Here is an 18,555-nt window from a genome sequence, read left to right as displayed (position 1 = left end):
GTCATTCGGCGGTCGTCGTATAGCCACGCCGCATGTCCGCGGAGATTACTCGGACTGCGTGTCAGGACCAATCAATATGAGAGTGGGCAGACAATAATGATGATAAGTATGAGGGACAGAAAGGCTTTTTGCTAGAATCATGGACGCCATTTAGAGTTACCTAATTTAGTCAGAATATAAATATAAAATGATATATATGATTATGAAATCCTGGTAACAATTTACCACGTCCGCTAGGGGGCATGTTGATGACTAACTGGTATGTTTAGTCAGAATATTAAAAAATATAGATATAAAATTAGATATATTATTATGAAATCCTGGTAACAATCCACCACGTCCGCTAGGGGGCAGTGCCCTCACGCGTCAAAATAACGCCACAATCTCCTTTAAAGAATTTGACTAATAATTAACAAACATGATTAACACTTTGATTTGTGTTATTAAAAACTTGTATTAACGTGTTAAGAAAAATACGAGGTGAATCCTAAATGAGACTATTTTTAGAGTTTTGACGCCACGTGCTGTTTCTATTTTGGCATCAGACAAAGACTTGGTTCCCCTCGCCCCACTCTCGGTTGAAAATAAGACATCCTTGCGTCACGCCGACGCTACGGTGACGAAGTGCTCTGCTCCGCTCCTCCTTGTCTTCTCCGTCTCTCATCAGGACCACAGGGAGGAGATGCGCGCAACTTTGCTGCAGCTCCGTCCGCTCAGTTGATATTCGAAAGTGCAGCGAAGCAAAAGCGTCGCTTAGTCAAGTGTTTGGAGTTGCGCATCCCTGATGTCGCGCAAGCAGGCGGACCATGATTACAACCTGCGGAGTATGAGCAACCTCATGGGTGAGCGCTGGAGGAAGGCGAACGACGGAGGAGAGCGGACTCTCATCAAGGCTCCATCCAACGCCAGCATCAGTAGCCTGCAGGTGGCCGCGTCCTCCTCCTCCAGCGGTGGCGCCCCGGTGGCTTCTTCCTCTTCCGCCGCCTCCACCGGGGACCTGGAGAGAGCTGCGCGCAAGCAGTTCATGCAGGATGTCACGCCGGGCTTCGTCTACGTGCTGTCCGCCTTCTCCGCTCTGGGCGGGTTCCTGTTCGGCTACGACACCGGGGTGATCTCCGGGGCCATGCTGCTCCTCAAGAGGCAGATGGAGCTGAGCGCCTTGTGGCAGGAGGTGCTCATCTCAAGTACTGTGGCCGCGGCCGCCGTCGCCGCCCTCCTCGGCGCCTTCCTCAACGGGCTCTTCGGGCGTCGGGTGTGCATCCTGCTGGCCAGCTTCTTCTTCACCGTCGGCGGCATCGTGCTCAGTACCGCCCCTGGGAAAGAGGTGCTCCTGGCGGGGAGGCTTATCGTCGGACTGGGGCTCGGTGAGAACCTTGTTGCACATGAACTCTTTGTTATATAAGTCTAGTGAAATGTTGCAAAGTTAAAACAAAAGTTGCTCAAATAGATTCCAAATTGACAAGTTGATTGTCATGTATAGAGTCACCAACAAAACAATCCAAAACATTTTGCAATGAATCAGTAAAAGATACGAAAAGACGTATGCAGTGGCGCTCCTAGTTATGAATACAAGTGGCACCCCATCTTTGCCCCTTGACCCCCCCCAAATCATTTGAATGTCTCTTGCTTAAGAGGTGCAGGTAGGAAGTGCAAAGCACCCCCGCCCCATTAAATATAACAACAAATTACATTTAACTTACCTTAGAGTGTCTCCACAAGGGGGCGCTAATTCTGCATACAAATGACAAACACGTCACGGAACCAATTTCATTCATTGTTTGTTTTTTTAAATTAGTTTAATTGTAAAAATTATGGAATAAAATGAATAAAATTACATTTATACTGTATATTAATATATATTTATTATTTCTTAGAATATTTAATCAATTATACTGATTGGAATTAAACATCAAATTATAACATTATTACAATCTCCTCACCAAATGATTTCCACCTAATCCACTCATTTTGCCAGTTCTCCTTTTCATCAACATCTTCCAGTTGCAGATGCGTTTATTACGCATATCCTGATGGAACAGGAAATACATTCTGCCACCGCAATTAGCCGCCGGAGATGCTATTAGGGAAACATTTTTCATGGCGCGCTATTATTCTGACCCCAGACTGTCAATTGCATTCTCACATTTACATGACAAAACCTAGACGACAACATCTTAGCATTTCTGAACTGGGCTAGCCTCAAAAAAATCAGGCAAAACTGTTTATCCAACCAGGAAATGTCACAAGTCCTGCTCGTCTCGATTTGCTCCCCTCTGGTTAGTCATCCCCTGGTCACTTATTGTGAAATGACCTTTTCAACGAGCACGTACGGTGTGTTCGCATGTTCCCGTGATTGACAAGAAATTAATAATGTCGCCATCTTGAAAGGAGTCGATGATCTTAACGGTAGATTTGCATACTTTGAATAAATGATGAGGTGTGCATGTGGAGGAACACAAATTGGGGAAATGAACAAAACAACCGTGACACTAATTGCTAATAGCTTAAATTGCTAAAAATGCACCTAAAAACACATAGCTTAGCCTTTCCGTTTGCTAGCTTAATGCTAATCACATCTATGTTGACTTTTTAAGCAAAGGTGTAGCAACATAAACATACTCACAGTCATATATTATTTTTCCTCTGCATAGAACGATATATATTAGCGCCGTACTGATGAGCTTTATCAGCCTAGAGATATATTTCATTGAAATTCTGTTTGAGACAAAATTCTTCCCGAATTTGATTAGGACCGGACATAAGATCCTATTTTTATTAAATCACCACTCAGGGGCGGGTTTTCTCCTCCATTGTCGATTTGACGACTTCTTCATCCCGGAGCGTTTCGGCTAGTTTTTTTTTTTTTGTCTGCCTTGTCTCGGAATCCTAATTAGATACATCCAGCAAGAGCTTAATAGAATCAAAGCAGAAAACGGATGAATGCTGCTGTTCCACGAAGAGACAGCTCTACTCTCTCTTGTTTACCACCGCCGAAAATGTCAAGTGACTTTTGACCTTTCTACCGGCGGCAGCGGTATTGGCTTGTACGTGTTTTGCTCTCGGAAAAGAAGCGAAACGGACACCATCATTAGTCAACGTCTGGCTGGTAACGGGCGGTCCGCCGCGGAATCTGAACGAAATGAAAAGAAGGGTGACGGGAGGTGAAAAGCGGGAAAGAAGATAGAATACAAATTCCAGTCTGGTGATTCTTTGACTTAACAAAAACTTTCCGGTTGCTAGCGCGGTATGCTAGTCGACTTGGTGTCAGATAAAGTAGCTTAGCCAATTGTTAGCTCAGCCAAGGGGCGTCCAAATCTGGTCCTCGAGGGTCTCAAATCCCCTTCCCATTCTTGTATTTGTTAGTCCTGGCTGATTTCCAGAGACGGCGTCGCCATAGCAACAGATAGCCAACTCTCTTCCCTGTCTTTGTCAGGCATCGCCTCCATGACGGTACCCGTCTACATCGCCGAGGCCTCGCCGCCGCACCTACGCGGTCAACTAGTGACGGTCAACACCCTCTTCATCACCGCCGGCCAGTTTACCGCCAGTCTGGTGGACGGCGCCTTCAGCTACGTGCAGCGTGACGGATGGAGGTCAGAACCGAATCCTCTCAAACCGGGGGGGGGGTGCCCCGATATATGACATATCAAATGCCAGAAGGTCTCCCTCGGGACTCAAATGTCAACGTATCCACGAGGCAGAGAATTGCCACATCAGCACATACTTTTTATCTGATATGTTTTACCCCCACCCATTCTGAGTTGTGAAATGTCAGCGTAGATAAAAACCGTCATTTCCTCTTCACGTCCGATATGGACGATTAGAATCATTCCTGAATTATAAGTTGATTCCTGCAGAGATGATAAGTCTTTTTGTGTTGAGATTTAGTCGCTCGTGTCAGCACTACTTTTCATTTTCACGACCGCCCCCCACCCCTCTCCCCCACCCTTTCAATTAGTCTCCCTATCTTGTACTTGACTGTCGACCAATTTGGGGGATTTCCAAGAACACTCTTTGTTGAACTTTGATTGTGTGCTTAAGTGCACGCAAAGAGGTTTTCAGAGCAATTTTCCTCTCGCGACAATCGTTCAGTGATTCAGCTTTGAGTGTGTGTTGGGTTACGTCTGTTCTGCAAATTGTTACTTTGTAGTTTGGATTTAATATCCAGCGCCCTATTTACGTACCCAGCTCGAGTTTAGCGCCAAATGGAGTCCAACTTTTTTTTTTTTTTTGCTGGGTATTTTCAGTTAGGAACTGCGCCGTTGTGGGAGTGAACACAGTCGACTTGCTTCCGGGCCAATAGATGTTTTTCAAATTTTGGGGGTATTTTAAATTGTTAAATTAAGGTTCCACATCAATGTATTTGTGAATTGGGCTAATTCATTGGTGTCAAACTCGAGGCTCGGGGGCCCAGATACAGCCCGCCGCATCATTTTATGCGGCCCGTGAAGTTAGTTTTGCAAAATGTCATTATTAAAATGAAAAATAAAATAAATATATATAAAATAAAAATAAAATTACAATTTACACGTTATAAAATAGAGATAATATTTTTTTTATTACTATTGATCTTTCTAAAATATTTGAACAGTTTTACTGGTCTCTGATTTCGAAACTGGTTACACCAGTTTGTTGTGTAGCCTATAATATCCGTTATTCTGTACGTTAAATGGCAGGGTCAATGTTAAGGCGATTTCCAGGGTCTAAATTAAGCCTTGACATTTCTCCCCCAGGGTTTAATATTAATGAGCCACCCGTTGCTCGCAAGGAAACAGCTCGCCACCAGTTGAAAGCTTCCCGCGGGATTACAATAGAACAATTCTGAAGGCGTTGTTTCCGCTCGGCCAGGTACATGCTGGGCTTATCGGTTCTGCCCGCCGTGCTCCAATTTGTGGGCTTCCTCTTCCTGCCCGAGAGCCCTCGTTGGTTGATCCAACGCGGACTCACCCAGAAGGCCCGACGCGTCCTCAGCCAGATACGAGGCAACCAGAACATCGACGAGGAGTACGACGGAATCAAGAACAGCATCGAGGAGGAGGAGAAGGACGGTGGAGGAGGTGAGTTCAATTCTGAGTTCAGTTCAGTTGTATTTCACTTTTTTTTATGTGCAATATACTGGATTATTTTGACCTTACTACCTTGACATGAATGAATACGATGTGATCAGTAATTTTAGTTATATTTGGCACACACACACACACACACATACACACTCCCGTCGCTGTGGCCAGTCACCGAGGAGAGGCGAGGGAATCACTTTCATCCCGTATCTAATCAACCTTGACAACTGAGAACACCATGTGTCTGCCAGGAGTGCCATCCAAACATCCTCTTGGGGCCGTGTGGCCTGCAGTGAAGAGGAACCTTCATTACACTCACACACAACAACACACTCACAGTGGCAGCAGGCTCATTGTGTACTCAGCTGGTTCTTTTTCATTTCGGCATCCCTCCCGTAGTTCCCGTCGCCATTTTCGGGCGGGTTTCTATAGTTAACTGTGTTGGAACGGTTCCTGTTTGCTTGTCGCTTTTTTTTTTGTTTTGTTTGTGACGCATTTAGCCATGCTTGTAATTTGCATTATTTGAACAGGAAACTTTTTGTATTGTTTTCATCTCGGTGTTTAGTTTGCGGGCGTCCGCCAAACACCTCGAAGCCATTAAAGAAAAGCAATTACATTGCAAAGTACATCGATTCCAGGGTGGAACTATTTTGGTTCTCTAATTTGCCGCTTTAATTTCCTACTTTATTTTGTGTACTTCCCTCGAAGTGCTTTAGGGGACTTTGAAATGCTTCTCTGCGTTTATGAAGTCTATAACACCCGTCACGCTAACCTGGAAATGGTGAAATATTTTTTTTTTCGAATGGAGAGAATTTTTCCTGATTCATTACCGCGGCTCGTGCTGTTAAGATTCAACATTTCACATCACAAAAGCTCGCAATTAACCTCTGCCTTCGAGACATTCAGACTAAAATCCTCCTATCTGATTGGCCAAATAGTCAAATGAATAAAGTGCGTGCGGGCATGCATGTTTTCACCATGCCCGTTACCGTGGCAACAACGCCCCCTCCCATCTTTTTCTCTCTTTCTCACCTCTGATGATTAAAGTGCATATCCCCCTCTGATCCTTTCCCTCCAACATAATAATTCTACGCTGGTGCAAAAGCCCCTCGAGTCAAGAATCTGATCATAATACTAATAATAGTATTTTATTATTGTTATTTTCTAATTTTTTAATTTTTTTATTTTATAATAATAATAATTACTATTTTTATTATTATTATTATTTTTAAATGTTTTAAGGATAACTTGAAATGACGTCTTTTGAGATCATTGTTTTTTTTTTATTTTCAAAGCATATTTTTTAAAGTAGACTTTTAATGTCGGTGACCAGTTAGCTTAGAATAGAACTTAAGTAATCAATCCCGAAATCTAATCAAATGTCAATTGATTTCTGTTTCTGGGTATTGAGCAGTACGTTTGACAAACGTTTGGCAATTCCGGACACGCCTCATCTTTATGCAGTCGGTGAGTTTTACCGTCTCCCTTCGCTGGAGCTTCTGACTATTAATAATTCACAGCTTTTGAGCATTTTTATGAAACTCCACAGTGGACCACAAGCCTGTTTAAATCCACACAGAAATCATAATGAGACCACTGCTGCTCTTGGTTTTCAATAACGGGACGACAAAACATAGGGACGTCCAGCTGTCGTGAATAAACACGACTGTTTAGTTGCTCCCGATGAATCTTTTGTGCAGCTTAGCGCTATTGCTAGCCGCCATCAATTGCCTATTCATTATAGTTGGGGAAAGGCATTGATCTTTTAGATATTAGCAGGCACTTCTGGGTCCTCAGTGTTCATTATCGTATTGTTGAACAAAAATCAATACGACGCATTGAGGGGATTGTTTTCTTTGAGTTGGAGGGAAGAAAATGTTTTCGACTAAATGCGTTCAACGTAGCTGTGTCACGTTCAAGGCACCGACATTCAATTCCGGCCCTGTTCGCTCTGTGCTATTGTTAAGTCAGTAATTGGACTATTCACTCGCACAAACCGACTTCTTTTCAACTAGTCAAAGTGACAAATTGGAGGTTTTCCAAACTTTTGGGAACCTTCGGAGGTACTTTTCTTCAAAAGCAGTCAAAATTGATTTTTTTTTTGCATCGTTTCACCCTGAAACTGAATTGTAACAGCGATTCATTAACATACCACTAGAGGGAGCCCTTGTAATCAATACGACTATTTTTCCGATGCAGAAACAAACGGTAACGATACAGAAAAGTACAATATCGCAATACTACTCCTTTTGTCCTGACCGATTTAGTCGAGTTCCTCGATGATAAATGACGAGGAGACGGACTTGACAGAATGACCTCTTTTGATCCGCCGCCTCGACAAAGGCAAAGACGATGGAAGGAATGATGCATGATGAAGTCATTGATCAAGATTTCATTCAAGCCACCACCAAGGTCACATTGAGGCTTTCAAAAAAAAAATAATGCAAATCCCATTCATGCAAGGATCGCAAACGTCTTCCACTAGTGAGCAACGCTCCTTGAAAATTTGAAAAAGCAGATGTTGCCAATCAGAATGCTTTTTAAATACGCCCTCTCACAGACTGGCTCACAGATTGTCGCTATTCTGAATGTGCGCCATCTGCTTTAGTGATTGAAGTCATTTGCCACTATTGTTTGTCATCTATTATTTTCGTTACGGTTGAGTGTTTTTCTCAGCTTTGTTTACAAATCTGTGTGGTGCAGATTTTAAAAAAAGAATGTAAAAACTGACAGTGATGGTAATTTCATGTCTGGCGTGCCTCAGGGGTCAGGCATAAGTACCTTGTACTTCACACTTACTGCCTTGCATTGTTCTGAAAGGGGCATAATAATTTTATTCCCCCAAGCTAATCCGACTCAGTCAACCAGCGTAGAAAACAACGACTTTCTCCGAACTCTTCTCTCCACTGGCACGCTCCAGCTCGTGAATAATTGAGCAAGCCTGATCTGGTCGTGATTCCTCCCTATGTGGTTGTCAGGATGACATTCATGGATGAAGGAATATTGAGCCAGCTTGCCTTACATACCTTCTATTTCTGGCTGCCATTAATTTGAAATTGTAATTGGAATAATGGAATTAAAAATTCCTTCCTAGTTTCTATTCAGCCTGAGTCTTGGCCCCCCACGCTCTTGAATATGGCCGAGTATGAGGTGACGTGGTCCCACTCTGACAAGTTGATATGAGAAGGGGTGACCAGAGGGAGAAATAATTAGAGGGAAGAGTGACAGGTTGCCTGCTATGGCTTTTTGATTTCTGACATGTTCGAGGTCCTCCTATGCTTTGATTGGTAAGCATCAGCTACCAGTGTATAAAAATTAGCATGAATTGTACGTAGCTATAGTTCCTGCGTAAATCACGACGCTTGTGGCTTTGCTGGCTTTTATTTTCTTTTTTTATCTCACCGCCGCCATCCAGCCGCTTTCAATATCTCATCTGATTGAATTACAGCAGGGTGGAGGAAATGAAGCTGTGTGTGAATTAACTTCAGTTGATGTTTAATGTCGCCCCTCAAGCTGACATTTTTGTTATTGGTTGGGAAAAAGAAGCACAGTTTGATCGATAAAGTGTGTTTCGTGGAGCAAATGAAGCTCTTCTTCATGAGATGGTCCTCTGTGAATAGCTGATCACGGGTACATAAATCTTGATATCCCTCGAGGCTAATACGATAACGGTCGGCTTGGCAGGAAATCAAGCGATCATACTCCGCCAGGTTAGCGTCAGAGGAAATGGCCCATGAGCGTACCGATTTCTCAGTCAGAGCGCTTCTTCATATTGTGGCGCGACCTTAATAATAATTTAAAAAAACACACGCACGACAATATCCGACTCATGGGAAATATTTACACGAATTTGGGATAATATTTCTACCACCAATGGGCGGCGGCGCTGATTTATGAGTTTAATGTTCCAGTTTAAAAAAAAACTTTCAAGGCATTTATGAAACTTGTAGGTCTTTATTTGTGTGCGTGTCTGTGTGTGTGTGTCCGGGTTTCCCTTTCGAAAGGCGTCTGCTCCAGAGCGAGCCCTCCTACACACAGCTGCTCCCCTTTTTGAGACCATTACTGAGCAGATGCATCCGTGTTGGGTTCTTGCAACTCCCCCCCCCCCGTCCACAACTCCTCCACTCGCAATACTTGTCCGGTGGCTCTCCCATCTTATTAAGACTCAGGTTCCCCAGAGGAGAGGGCTTGTCGGCATGCTGTCTGGAGATCAGGTTGAGAGGCGGGAGTGGCAATTACCCGCTTGAGATAAGAGCGCAGCTGGGACCAAAAATGAGACGAAAAAGTAGCTCGGGGAGAGAGCAATCAGCACCATGGACAGTTCAGGAAAAGTCGCTTTCTGTTGTGTATTATCATCTTTGATTAGCTTCATTTGAACAATGCTTACCTTATTATCAATTTTTATTTATTTATTTATTTATTTATTTATTTATTTATTTATCTATAATTATATTTATATTCATATTTAATTGTGCAAATTTGTACGTCTCCATATGGCCCGGTGAGAGCAATCAGCACCATGGACAGTTCAGGAAAAGTCACTGTCTGTTGTGTATTGTTATCTTTGATTAGCTTCATTTAAACAATGCTAACCTTATTATGCATTATTTATTTATATTTATATTTATATTTATATTTATATTTATATTTATATTTATATTTATATTTAATTGTGCAAATTTGTACGTCTCCATATGGCCCAGTGAGAGCAATCAGCACCATGGACAGTTCAGGAAAAGTCACTGTTGTGTATTGTTCTCTTTGATTAGCTTAATTTAAACAATGCTAACCTTATTATCCATTATTTATTTATTTATTTATATTGAATCTTGCAAATTTGTACGTCTCCAGATGGCCCGGTGATCTGGCGCATGTTGACCTATCCTCCCACGCGCCGAGCACTCCTGGTGGGCTGCGGCCTCCAGATGTTCCAGCAGCTCTCGGGAATCAACACGGTCATGTGAGTACTGTCGGGCACTTTGGGGTATTTTGTTTTTTGCAACTTTACTATGAAGTGTGTTTAAATGTCATTGAGTAGATAATCCCAAACGCATTGAGACAGATGCACATAGTTTAGCGGCGCGCTATTAAATGGCAACGTGTTTCATGACGCATCATCCGCCAAGCGGCCAGGAAAAAACGCAACACTTATTTTTCCATCCGCTGTTTTGTTCTTTATATCTTCCCATCTATGTCTGTCTGGCCGCCCCTTCGAGATGAACTATATTACCCGGCTCTGTAAACAATCTGGGGATGTGTGCTGTTGCCTAGCAACCGCCAGAGCAAAGGCAATGGGCTAAGTGCGTGTGTGCTTGTACTATTTTTTATTTTTTTTTTAACGCCTGTGTGGTTCACGCTGCGGATTGTTGTCTACACACACTGCCGTCAGCATGTGTGTGTGTGTGTGTGAGAAAGCTTGCAATATTGAATGTGACTGACGAGCTTGCCGAGGAGAATTTAGGCTGCTGTTAAGAGAAGTGACACATCGCACCCGTCACAAATGGTGTTTGTGTCCTATTGAAGAGCGGTCGATGGACTGTGTGCTTCTATAATTGTACATTTATCTTCATCTCGACCCTCACTGTGGGCAGTGACTTAGCCTCCTCCTTCTTCCCTCTCTCGCTCTCTCGCTCTCGTATGGATTAGATTGATTAGCCCCACTGTGGTAATCCATTTATATTGATGCGTCATCAAGATGAGGCCAAGGAATTCATTTGGTTTGTAGTGGATGTTCAAAATGTGTTTTATTTCATTTTATTTCATTTTATTTCATTTCATTTTATTTCATTTTATTTCATTTTATTTCATTTTATTTTATTTTATTTTATTTTATTTTATTTTATTTTATTTTATTTTATTTTATTTCATTTCATTTCATTTCATTTCATTTCATTTTATTTTGTTTTATTTTAATTTAATTGATTTGATTTGGGTTGATTTTATTATATTTTATTATATTTTATTTTATTTTATATGTAGAGCATGTTAGGTAACCCCAAAAATAATCCTGTGAATAAATAGAATATAAATAAATCCTGCGTGATGGTTCACAGTTGAGCTATCACATTCGATAATTTGTTTCCTTCTGGTGAATTGAATTATTCATCCATCTTTCAATTATTCGCCGATTTTTCTGTCTAGCCATACATACATTTGTACGGATGACCATTAACCAGTTGCTATCCAGGCGTCTTGTTATTTCTTAACATTCTGCCGTGTGATCTCCTCTGGGTTTCATTAGCGGGACTCAGCTTTGATTCGACTCCCTTTTTGACGCCAGTTTTTTTTTTTAACGCCAAATTTGAAGGGAGGTATCAACCCGCGTGAACCCAGCGCTTGGTTGTTACCTTCTCCAACTGAGGTCTTCACTTTCTATCAGGTTGTCAGCCCATTACATCAGAACTAAAAATATAGTATGTATCTTCCAGAGTTTCTTATGAAATAAAATAAAATAAAGGAAGTTAATAATCAAGAGACATTTAGCAGCTTTCCAATGTGGTTTCTTCAATCTGGTCTCTGACGTGCGTTATGGAAGCAGATGGTCCCCTCAAACGTTGGAAATGTCACGAAATAAGCCGACATGACCCGAAACTAAATTCAAGCTGGACTTCTTTTTTTTTTTTTTATTCGCTTTTCTTTACGTGCAAGCGGTTTAATCACTTCCTCCTCCTCTTCATTTTCCAGTGGAATCAAATTTTTAATGACGATTGTTATTATGACTCGGATCACACACACACACACACACACATTCTCAATACACAGCGAACAGATGTCATTAATGAAGAAGCACGTTTCAGATTTGAAGTGCTCAAATGTGCATCGTGCAAATTTTCAGATGTCTTTATTTTTTTTATTATATATATATATGCATTTATTATGCATTCTGCATGCATTTAAAAAAATAAAAAGTAGACCACTTCCCAAGATAATATTCCCTCTTTGGTCCACTATTGAAAAAAAAAAAAACACAATTTGCAGCCCATTTATTTTCCATTTTGACACCTCCATCCATTACGGACTATTTTTCCTTTCTTACCTTTTCAAAGGAAAGAATTTATCTGCTTAAAAGATACCACATGTCCTACAGCTAACAGCGATTCCATTAATGTGAAGAAGCAGACATTTTCAGTGGGGAGAAAATGTGCCGGAGATGTTTCTGTATTGCTATGAATGATCCTAACAAGGCATCTTCTTCGTCACCTGTCTCACTTTTTTCTTTTCCTCCTTTCACCGCTCCATCTCAACATCCTGTCGCTCTCATCAGTTTCCTCGGGTCTGTTTTTTTTTTTTGTCTGTGTCACAAAACAGGCAAGAAGCTCCCACAACCTTAATTTTTTCTCCATTTAGGACTTTTTTTTTTTTTCCTTTTGTGTGTGGCTGGCAGGTACTACAGCGCCACCATCCTGCAGATGTCGGGAGTGCGGGATGACCGGCTGGCCATCTGGTTGGCGGGACTCACCACCCTCACCAACTTTCTGTTCACTCTGCTGGGCGTTTGGCTGGTGGAGCGAGTGGGCCGACGGAAGCTCACCCTGGGCAGCATCGTAGGTAAGACAAAACCAATGGCAGCAAAAGTGAGCACACCCCTGAGTGTTGTTTTTTTTTGCACAGGCACGTGTCTCGGCTTGTGTCTGCTGGCCGTGGGTTTCCTTGTATCGGCCCAGCACAGTCCCGCGGTCACCTTCCACCCGTTAGACCCCTCCATGGCTAACTCGACCTGCCTCAAGTACCAGTAAGTCAAAAATAGCAATCGATTCTTCGCAGAGGATAAAGAATCAATGCATGTTTCAGGCTGTGCGAGCCTTGCATGCTGGACCCCGCCTGCGGCTTCTGCTACCGCGAAAACGGCTCGACGCTGCTCACCTCCTCCTGCGTGCCGGTCAATAGGGCCTCCACCGAACAGGCGGCGTGGGGCAGGTGAGTCACAGGATGCAGGTGTGTATGCTGTGGAGGGCGGAGGATTACCTTAGCCTAAAGGATATCAAGCTCCTCTCATTATGCTTGCTACTAGGTGTTCTAATTCCAGCCAGATGAGGGAACACACTTACTGGGCCTACAACTACTGCCCGACCTCCTTCTCATGGCTGGTCTTACTTGGATTGATGTTCTACCTGGCTGCTTTCGCGCCGGGTAAGACATGACTGGAAATCCACAATTGCTCATTTTTGGAGTTTCATTTGAGATGTTTGTCCACACTCAAGGAATGGGTCCAATGCCGTGGACTATTAATTCTGAGATCTACCCATTGTGGGCGAGGAGCACGGGCAACGCGTGTGCAGCTGGAGTCAACTGGACCTTCAACGTGCTGGTGTCGCTCACCTTCCTTCACTTGGCGCAGTACTTCACCTACTATGGTCAGCTAGATACGATGAATCAATACGATCATATTGTTTCTGAAGCCAGTACTTTTTCAGGACTCTATCCCGATATCTCGACCGACAATTTTGGACTAGAATATTGGCAGATGTTCCCGACATCATTTGTGTCTGGAACGCTGGCTGTCTCTGATGATCACGACGTGTTTAATTATATCGGGAAATGTCATTGTTGCTAAACAGCGGGGAAAATAGAGATTGCATCTGCTTCATTAAACTTCCGTCAGTGTGTTGATTGTACGAGTGTCAAATCGCCTCCCTCGCGTTGACGTGCCGTGCCATTTTATTCACCCGGTGTCTCCTTGCAGGGGCGTTCTTCCTCTACTCCGGCATGGCCTTCCTGGGCTTCATCTTCATCTACGGCTGCCTCCCCGAGACCAAAGCTCGCCGCCTGGAGGAGATCGAGGCCCTCTTCGAGAACCGGCTGTGCTCGTGCGGCGCGTCCGATTCGGACGAGGGGCGGCAGGTGGAATACATCCGGGTCAAGGGGTCAAACTACCACTTATCGGACAACGACGCATCCGACGTTGATTAGATGTTATGTTCGGGGATTTGTTTTTGGTTGGGAGCCTCCGGTCGACCTTGTGAATGTTCTAATCGACGCCAAATTTGGAGACATCCTGTAATTTCTTCCTTCATGGACACTTGAACAAATATTGCACATCAGTCTACATAAAGTTGTGGCAAATCCATATCGAGAATTTCCGTAGCATAGCACACTCGCCGTCTTTTTATTTGGAGTAGCTCCCGGTTTCTATTTTTACGTAGTGAGAGTGGGCAGCTGAAAACTAGTGGCACTAAACATGCTCACCCCTCCCGCCCCCCTCATTTATGAGGAACTCATTTCTTCTCCTTGGTGATGTTTCATTTGCCTCGAATGGCAAAGCTTTTGGAAGTGCAGTATTTCATCCGGTTGTGTACAATCCTTTTTTTGTTTTCATTTTCTGTCTTCCACCACAGCCTTATGTGCAAACAGATCAAATTGACCCGTGTGTCATAATGACCCGTAGGTAGAATTTGGCGTCTTCTGTTGTGAGAGTGCACCATTTTTTTTTTTGATGGTGAACTTGTTGTATTTCAAGTAAAATGTATTGCGCGTGAATGTTCAAGATTGTATTTAAATTAATGTTTGAAAACAATTCCTAAAGATTTAATGCAAATGTACTGTACTTAAGATGTACAGTACTGGACTAAAAAAAAAAAAATAGACGTTTAAACTACGGTAACATTATGCACAGTTCGAAGATTTATTGATGTAATTATTTCTCGTACCACAAGAAGGAGCCAGAGTGCAACTAATTGGGGATGGTACTTCAATTTAGAACCGGTTTAAGTTCCGTTTCCAGGTTGCGCAATATCGGCTGCACTTTGTGTTGCGTTAGCCTTTTTTCGCAGTTGTCCACGCGCTTGTCGTATATCTTGCAGTGTTTCACGTGACTACACTTTTCGAGACGGATAGAGCGATGTATAGTATATTTAATTGTCTGAGCTGTAAAATGTTTTGCTAGAGTTTCTATTCTATTACAAGAGAAAGAAAATCGTCTGTGCGTCTAAGACGGAAGAAATAAAGCGGTGAATCGGGAATGCTTTTGGAGTTTTATTTCAGTGTTGCTATGACGACGGGAGGTTAACACAAAACGTTTAATTAGAACAGCATGCACAGAACAGGTATGGTTGTTTTTTTTTTTGCCCTTATCATCATTACTCCTCCTGTCTCTGCTTGAGCAGGAGCAAAATGTCGGCTATTTCCTGGAGTGTTTCCCCCTGCGCCCTCGTGGTGGTGGCCTCCGGCCTTGCTTCATCCGGTGGGATCTTTTTCCAGGGGCTCTGCTGCATGCCTATTGAGAAGAATGACATATTTAGTAGAACAGTATTTTACTTCTTGGTCTTGAATTGATTTGTTACTTTGACTGATTTTGCCCAACATGTCCTGAAGAGGCATCATTCTCCTGCTACTTTGATGACTTGTATTCAGATTTCCTAAAGTGTTGGATTTCTTCTTCCTCCACAGGGTTGGCCTCATGTAAGTCATTGCTTCTCGCTCGAAAGGAGATTCTGTGAAGTCAGGGTGCCCCCTGGTGGCTTCTCGCTGTCGTGACATAACAGACGGATCTGAGAGCAAGCTGCACTGAATGGCGACGTCGAATTTCTCGGAAGTGGACTCGTGGACGGTTTGAGTTTCTGTATCTCTTTTTTCACGGGGTGCTTTGTTGCTTCCTGGCGCTCGTCTCTGAGGAAATCCCACAGGGTGACAGCATTCTTCCCTCTAATGAATAGCAGGAATTTCATTTTAAAATGTGAACTGGCTCACGATATGTCGGTTATTGCTCAAGCAAACCGTAGCGGGTTGGTCATCACTGGAGGCTGAACTCAAGTAACCTCTGTTGCAAGAGGAAGTTGGCGAATCCCCCCGACCGTTCATTAGGTATTCCGGGCATGCTTGCAGGGAGGGAGAACAAACTTAAGCGCTTTTGCATAATGGATGAAGGGAGGAATGTGTTGAATAGGAGGGTGGGTGGACTTACTGAAGTTAAAACTGCAATTGGGGAGCTGTGAAGGAAAGAGACATGAGACTCATTACAGTGGTACCTTGACTTTATGCTATGATACATTCCTGTGCTAAAAATAGAAAAAGCCAATTAAATGTGGTGGGATGGTGTGACGTTCACTGCTGGCATTTTTTAATTAAAAAAATACATCATTTGGTGCACATGTAAATTATGGTACCACTTTAATGCAAGTAATCTGATTTTGTTATTATGGTTCACCACTAGGTGTCAGTGTTGCTTCCTTTACCTGTGCTCCGATGTCGTTTGGCTGTGGCTCAGGGACAGTTCTGGACAGAACAAGTGTTAGACGTGAATATTCATGTTATTGGATTAAAGTACTTACTGTGGGGTTGAAGTTTGGATTGAAGTTTGATCCTTGAGATTTATATTTGATGTTTCACTCCCAAAATGAAAAGCTAAAGGGTTAAGAGGATTGTTAAGATCTTTGCAAAAATAAAATAAAAATGGTGAAAACCATTGCTGGATTTTTACCATTAGTTTCATAGTCGTTATTTGTATCGCTTTTAAAGATGTCCATTTCAAATGGCTGCTCGCTCCATGTCGGGTTTAGCGTGAAGTCAAAGGTGGGGGGCTCCATTTGAGACAAATGGCTAAGGAAGGTGTCTTCGGATCTCGGGTGATGAATGGATGACCTGTAGCCGCCAAAAAAAAAACAGTTTCTCTCATTTCAGATTGGCCTTAAGTGGTCAAATTGTTACTTTGGGGTTCCAAAGAAAGCTCCTGAAGGTGTGGCCGGGTTTGAAGACCAGACGATGTCTTCTCCCAGCCCTCTGGGCACACAGAACGGCTGAAAGGACAATAAATCATGATTCTAATTCATATCTCATTTGTGATGTTCAATTGAAGCTACCGTATTCTGATCCGATGTCTCCCAAGGTGTAAAGGACCAGCCGGGAAGGGGCTGGTTGTGTTCCTCCAGCGGAAATAATCTCCCTACAGAGACAAATCCAATGTGTCATTTTTATTTTTTATTTTGTTAAACTGCTGAAGACACACACCTGAGGAGGAGGATGAGAAGGGGTTGAAGGGTTCCGCTATGGGGGACAGGTAATCAGCTGCTATGTTGTCTGAGAAGGAGCACTCCGCAACTGGTGACGGCTTAAAATAGAAATCAAAAAATGTTTTATGCAAATTATTTTACTCAGCAATCAATGATATGTCATGTAAATGCCACAAGATGGCGCCAAAGCTTACTTCAATATAGTCTTCAGCCACAAGATGGCGCCCAAACTGTAATTTTATATCAGATAGCATAAAAACACTACCAAAAAAATTATACTTAGGTGTGAAGAAAATAAAATCCTCTCTGGATTATTTTGGTGACTTTGCTGCAATATGGCAATTTTGGGGCATTTTTTAAAATGGTGGTTTTCCTTGAAAGTGTGCCTGCTTTTCCCCTTATGTAATAAAACGGCTTTGCTACTTACTTGCCGAATCTTGAAGCTTTGTGGGATAATCTGTTTGGTGGGGTAATCTTGAACTCTACAACAACAACAGAGCAGCAGTCAAGGTTTACAGCATGACTGGGCAGTATTTCATTCTGATAATCAGATTACATCATTTTTAGCGCTCTGTTTGGGGACATAAATAATGCAGGGCAAAGGTGTCTAACTCCAGATTGCATATGTGCAGTGCTTTCCATATTGTTAACCTTTCCCCGAGTACTTCGCTGTGGCCTGTGATAAAAACAACTTTTTTTTTTACACCTGCATTGAGGTTGGGTCCCATCTAGAATCAATTGGGATGGAGAACCGGGGCTCATGGGGAGCACCAAGGGGTTGTTGACATTTGGTTTCTTCCTTCCTCCTTTGGAACTCAAAACTGATACTGGGGGAGGATCTGAAAGACATCATAGTATAGTAGTACTAAGATGAGTGGATATCTCACAAAAAAATGGATTACTAAATGCCTTTTACCTTTAAGCTCTTTCTTTGTAGCTATCTGGTTGACCACAAACAGTGTCACAAGGTCCATACTGGCGATGGAGCTGACTTTAGAGGAAGGTGTAGCAACTTCCAGGTTTTTCAATTTATTTTGCATTCTTTTCTTTTCAAAGAATTCCTGAAAAGAAGAGACATAATCACATATGTCAAATTAAGATGGAAATGTGACAGGAAGTTAAGTTAATTGTCTTACCCGCTGCTTTCTTGTATCATTTTTAATCATTAGCCGGTTCCTGTGTGGAATTTGGACAGGTATGCTCAGTACGACATTTTGTAAGCTATTATAGTTTTAATTAAACATTAATTAACCTACCTCGACCCGCCAACCCAGTTCATTTTCAAAAAATAGTCAGCAAAAAATATCAAAATAACGTCTCTGCTAAGTCAATTTCGACTAACTGTAGTGTACGGGACACTTGCGCGAGTTCAGAATCGTTCATAAACACTTCTGGTAATATATTAATGTAACTTTAATGCGTATTTTTGCAATATTACAAAATATTAGTTTATATAAACAATAAAACGGACACCGACGTATTTTACTGCACCCAATCACAAGAGGCGGAAACCATCGCAGGCCACACAGAGTTGCTTTGCAAAATAAAAG

The 18,555-nt window shown here is 42.5% G+C and overlaps 3 protein-coding genes across 20 annotated transcripts in view; 2 read left to right on the top strand and 1 right to left on the bottom strand.

Annotated features, from left to right (window-relative positions):
- LOC119117275 overlaps positions 1 to 18,555 on the top strand; it is a 376,942-nt gene that overhangs the window by 187,373 nt on the left and 171,014 nt on the right. The gene's annotated exons all lie outside the window — the stretch shown is intronic.
- On the top strand, positions 494 to 14,595 carry LOC119117190 (proton myo-inositol cotransporter-like). The gene is made up of 10 exons (XM_037243334.1): positions 494 to 1,364; positions 3,434 to 3,593; positions 4,849 to 5,057; positions 9,912 to 10,020; positions 12,445 to 12,608; positions 12,672 to 12,792; positions 12,852 to 12,977; positions 13,072 to 13,190; positions 13,262 to 13,414; positions 13,744 to 14,595. The coding sequence occupies exons 1-10, from the start codon at positions 785 to 787 to the stop codon at positions 13,968 to 13,970; spliced, it is 1,968 nt and encodes a 655-aa protein (XP_037099229.1). The 5' UTR covers positions 494 to 784; the 3' UTR covers positions 13,971 to 14,595.
- Positions 15,015 to 18,201, bottom strand: LOC119117211. Its single transcript, XM_037243386.1, has 14 exons — positions 18,142 to 18,201; positions 17,922 to 18,066; positions 17,712 to 17,844; positions 17,433 to 17,487; positions 17,004 to 17,103; positions 16,856 to 16,938; positions 16,704 to 16,792; positions 16,477 to 16,637; positions 16,328 to 16,400; positions 16,232 to 16,271; positions 15,961 to 15,985; positions 15,774 to 15,874; positions 15,341 to 15,701; positions 15,015 to 15,273 (listed from the first exon to the last, which is right to left on the bottom strand). Exons 1-14 carry the CDS (start codon positions 18,169 to 18,171, stop codon positions 15,137 to 15,139), a joined length of 1,533 nt encoding a protein of 510 aa, XP_037099281.1. The 5' UTR covers positions 18,172 to 18,201; the 3' UTR covers positions 15,015 to 15,136.

The sequence above is a fragment of the Syngnathus acus genome, chromosome 23 (assembly GCF_901709675.1).
Source record: "Syngnathus acus chromosome 23, fSynAcu1.2, whole genome shotgun sequence".
Classification (NCBI taxonomy): Eukaryota; Metazoa; Chordata; class Actinopteri; order Syngnathiformes; family Syngnathidae; genus Syngnathus; species Syngnathus acus.
This window is presented reverse-complemented; position numbering and strand designations above follow the sequence as displayed.

What these genes read in the sequence shown, in the direction of transcription:
- LOC119117190 (XM_037243334.1), top strand. Translation starts at nt 785, where the DNA reads ATGTCGCGCAAGCAGGCGGACCATGATTACAACCTGCGGAGTATGAGC. An exon ending in GGAGAAGGACGGTGGAGGAG is followed by an intron (nt 5,058 to 9,911) that starts GTGAGTTCAATT and finishes GTACGTCTCCAG; the next exon opens with ATGGCCCGGTGATCTGGCGC. An exon ending in GAACAGGCGGCGTGGGGCAG is followed by an intron (nt 12,978 to 13,071) that starts GTGAGTCACAGG and finishes GCTTGCTACTAG; the next exon opens with GTGTTCTAATTCCAGCCAGA.
- LOC119117211 (XM_037243386.1), bottom strand. Translation starts at nt 18,171, where the DNA reads ATGATTAAAAATGATACAAGAAAGCAGCGG. An exon ending in AAAGCTTCAAGATTCGGCAA is followed by an intron (nt 17,104 to 17,432) that starts GTAAGTAGCAAA and finishes TTCTATTTTAAG; the next exon opens with CCGTCACCAGTTGCGGAGTG. An exon ending in CAATTGCAGTTTTAACTTCA is followed by an intron (nt 15,875 to 15,960) that starts GTAAGTCCACCC and finishes CCTCCCTGCAAG; the next exon opens with CATGCCCGGAATACCTAATG.